This window comes from Elephas maximus, chromosome 18, assembly GCF_024166365.1.
Source record: "Elephas maximus indicus isolate mEleMax1 chromosome 18, mEleMax1 primary haplotype, whole genome shotgun sequence".
Taxonomy (NCBI): Eukaryota; Metazoa; Chordata; class Mammalia; order Proboscidea; family Elephantidae; genus Elephas; species Elephas maximus.
Window position 1 is genome coordinate 68896511 of NC_064836.1, and position 2469 is coordinate 68898979.

Genomic DNA, 2469 nt, shown 5'->3' on the forward strand with positions numbered 1-2469 from the left:
CAGATCTTTTCATTGTAACCATATCCCTGAAATTATCAAAATATTCTTGTGGATCTTCAACTTCAGCTCTTGAGGTCATATAAGATGACACCGTAGGGGAACTAATGTCTCCTAGAAGTATGTATTTCAGACACAGGAGGGAAAGGTTGAGGAAGTGGCTCCACTCCCAGTTGTCATAGAGAAATTCAAAGGGAAAATTAGACACACTCTAAATTAGAATCCTATCTCTGTATTTTCTATCTCAACAGAGAAAATAGAGATGAAAAAGGACAATCAGTCCATGACAAATGAGTTTATCCTCATAGGATTTATGGATCACCCAGATCAGAAGACCCTTCTGTTTGTGGTGTTCTTTGCCATTTATCTGATCACCATGGTGGGGAATCTTGGTTTGGTGGCATTGATTTTCATGGAGCGCCGTCTCCACACACCCATGTACATCTTTCTGGGCAATCTGGCTCTGATGGATTCCTGCTCTTCCTGTGCCATTACCCCCAAGATGTTAGAGAACTTCTTTTCTGAGGACAGAATGATTTCTCTCTATGAATGCATGGCACAATTTTATTTTCTCTGCCTTGCTGAAACTGCAGACTGCTGTCTCCTGGCAGCAATGGCCTATGATCGCTATGTGGCAATATGTCGTCCACTGCAGTACCACACCATGATGTCGAAGAAACTCTGCATTCAGATGACCATAGGGGCCTACATAGCTGGGAACCTGCATTCCATGATTCATGTAGTACTTCTATTAAGGTTAACCTTTTGTGGCTCTCGTCAAATCAATCACTTTTTTTGTGACGTTCTTCCATTATACAGACTCTCCTGTGTTGACCCTTCTATCAATGAATTGATGATCCTTATCTTTTCAGGGTCAATTCAAACCTTTACTATTACCGTAGTCCTAATCTCTTATCTTTACATCCTTTTCACTATTTTCAAAATGAAATCCAAAGAGGGAAGAGGCAAAGCTTTATCTACTTGTGCGTCTCACTTTCTCTCTGTCTCAATATTCTATGGTTCTCTTCTCTTTGTGTACATTCGGCCAAGTTCAGTTAACGAAGGGAACAAAGATATACCAGTTGCTATTTTTTATACTCTAGTAATTCCTTTATTAAACCCTTTTATCTATAGTCTAAGAAATAAGGATGTAATAATTATTATGAAAACAATTATGAACAATAGAAAATCTCATAACATTCTGGAATAAATATCTCCTGTTACAAACTGATTTTAATTAAATAAACTTTTTTCAAAGTCAAGGATACTGAGAAAATGGAAAAGAGCCATTTTGTGTATCATGTATTAAATCACTAAACCATGATGATTTTTAAGTCAAATAATATACAAATGGCTAAATAAGTTCAGGAAATGTATTTCAAAATCTAAACTACTAGGGTCTGTTAGGAGTAAATTAGATAACCGCACCTAAGGTCACAAATTGTATCACATAGGAATTAGCTACAATTTTCAACATATCCAACAAATCCTACGAACTAAAGTCGGTATATAAAGGTAGCCTCCATTTGCCACTGTTGGCAAATGTATGGAGTCTCTAAGAATAGTCTTACAAATTCACATGGATTTCAAGTTCTCTTATATTAGTGATTTGTGCCAACCATCTATCAGAAGTAAACTGTGCATTTGAATTCAATTCTCAACTTTCTTTGAGTTGTTCAAGAGTTTATGCTTGAATATGGATTTATAAAGAATCTGTATTCTCAAATCAAGAACGAACATCGTTATCCTTAGTGTGAGTCATTTCTCCTGCCAAGCTCTCTCAAACTGAATGTATTATGGTAACTCATCAATCTTTAGTTGAAAATATTGTTATTTATATTGAAAGTCCTATGGATTTAAATGTGTTCACATAGCTTGATATTTGTCCGTGATTCCTGACAGTGCAATTCCTGAATATATCAATTAATTCAAGGATTTTCCCCCTAGACAGCATTACTTGTCTTGTTTGTTACTAGGAATATCTCTAATCTACACTAATTCCACTGTAAATTATTGCTACATTAAGAGCATTAACAGAAAGCTGGAAATGCTGCTCAGCAAAGTTGAGGCAAAAATAGTGAAAATCCTAAAAAACTGAACCTCACCAAAAAAGTTTCTTGATCTGTTAAATGTGCAAATATGAAAGAAAAAAATGGTTACATGAGAACCCACCCTCTGCTAGGCACAAAACTACGTCTTTCAGATTTATCACCTTCCTATGATTTAGGCATTATTTTTTATGCTTTTCCAGAGTAAAACACTCACATGTTGAAATATTAAGTAGTTTGCCCAGGTTCATGCAGGCATCCAAGGTGGAGTTAGGATTTGAATCAATGATGCCTTTTCCCCGTACTGGTTTCCAGCTCCTTTCACAGAAACTTAAGTCACAATTAATCTCAAAATGCTTAAAACCTAATAAGGAAATTGGACATACACATAGGAGGGGAGAAAGCAAAGTAGATTATACACAGG

The 2469-nt window shown here is 36.0% G+C and overlaps 1 protein-coding gene across 1 annotated transcript; it reads left to right on the forward strand.

Annotated features, from left to right (window-relative positions):
- Window positions 1–259: 259 nt before the first annotated feature.
- On the forward strand, window positions 260–1207 carry LOC126061559 (olfactory receptor 5K3-like). The gene has a single exon (XM_049858145.1). It carries the CDS (start codon window positions 260–262, stop codon window positions 1205–1207), a length of 948 nt encoding a protein of 315 aa, XP_049714102.1.
- The last annotated feature ends 1262 nt before the right edge of the window (window positions 1208–2469 follow it).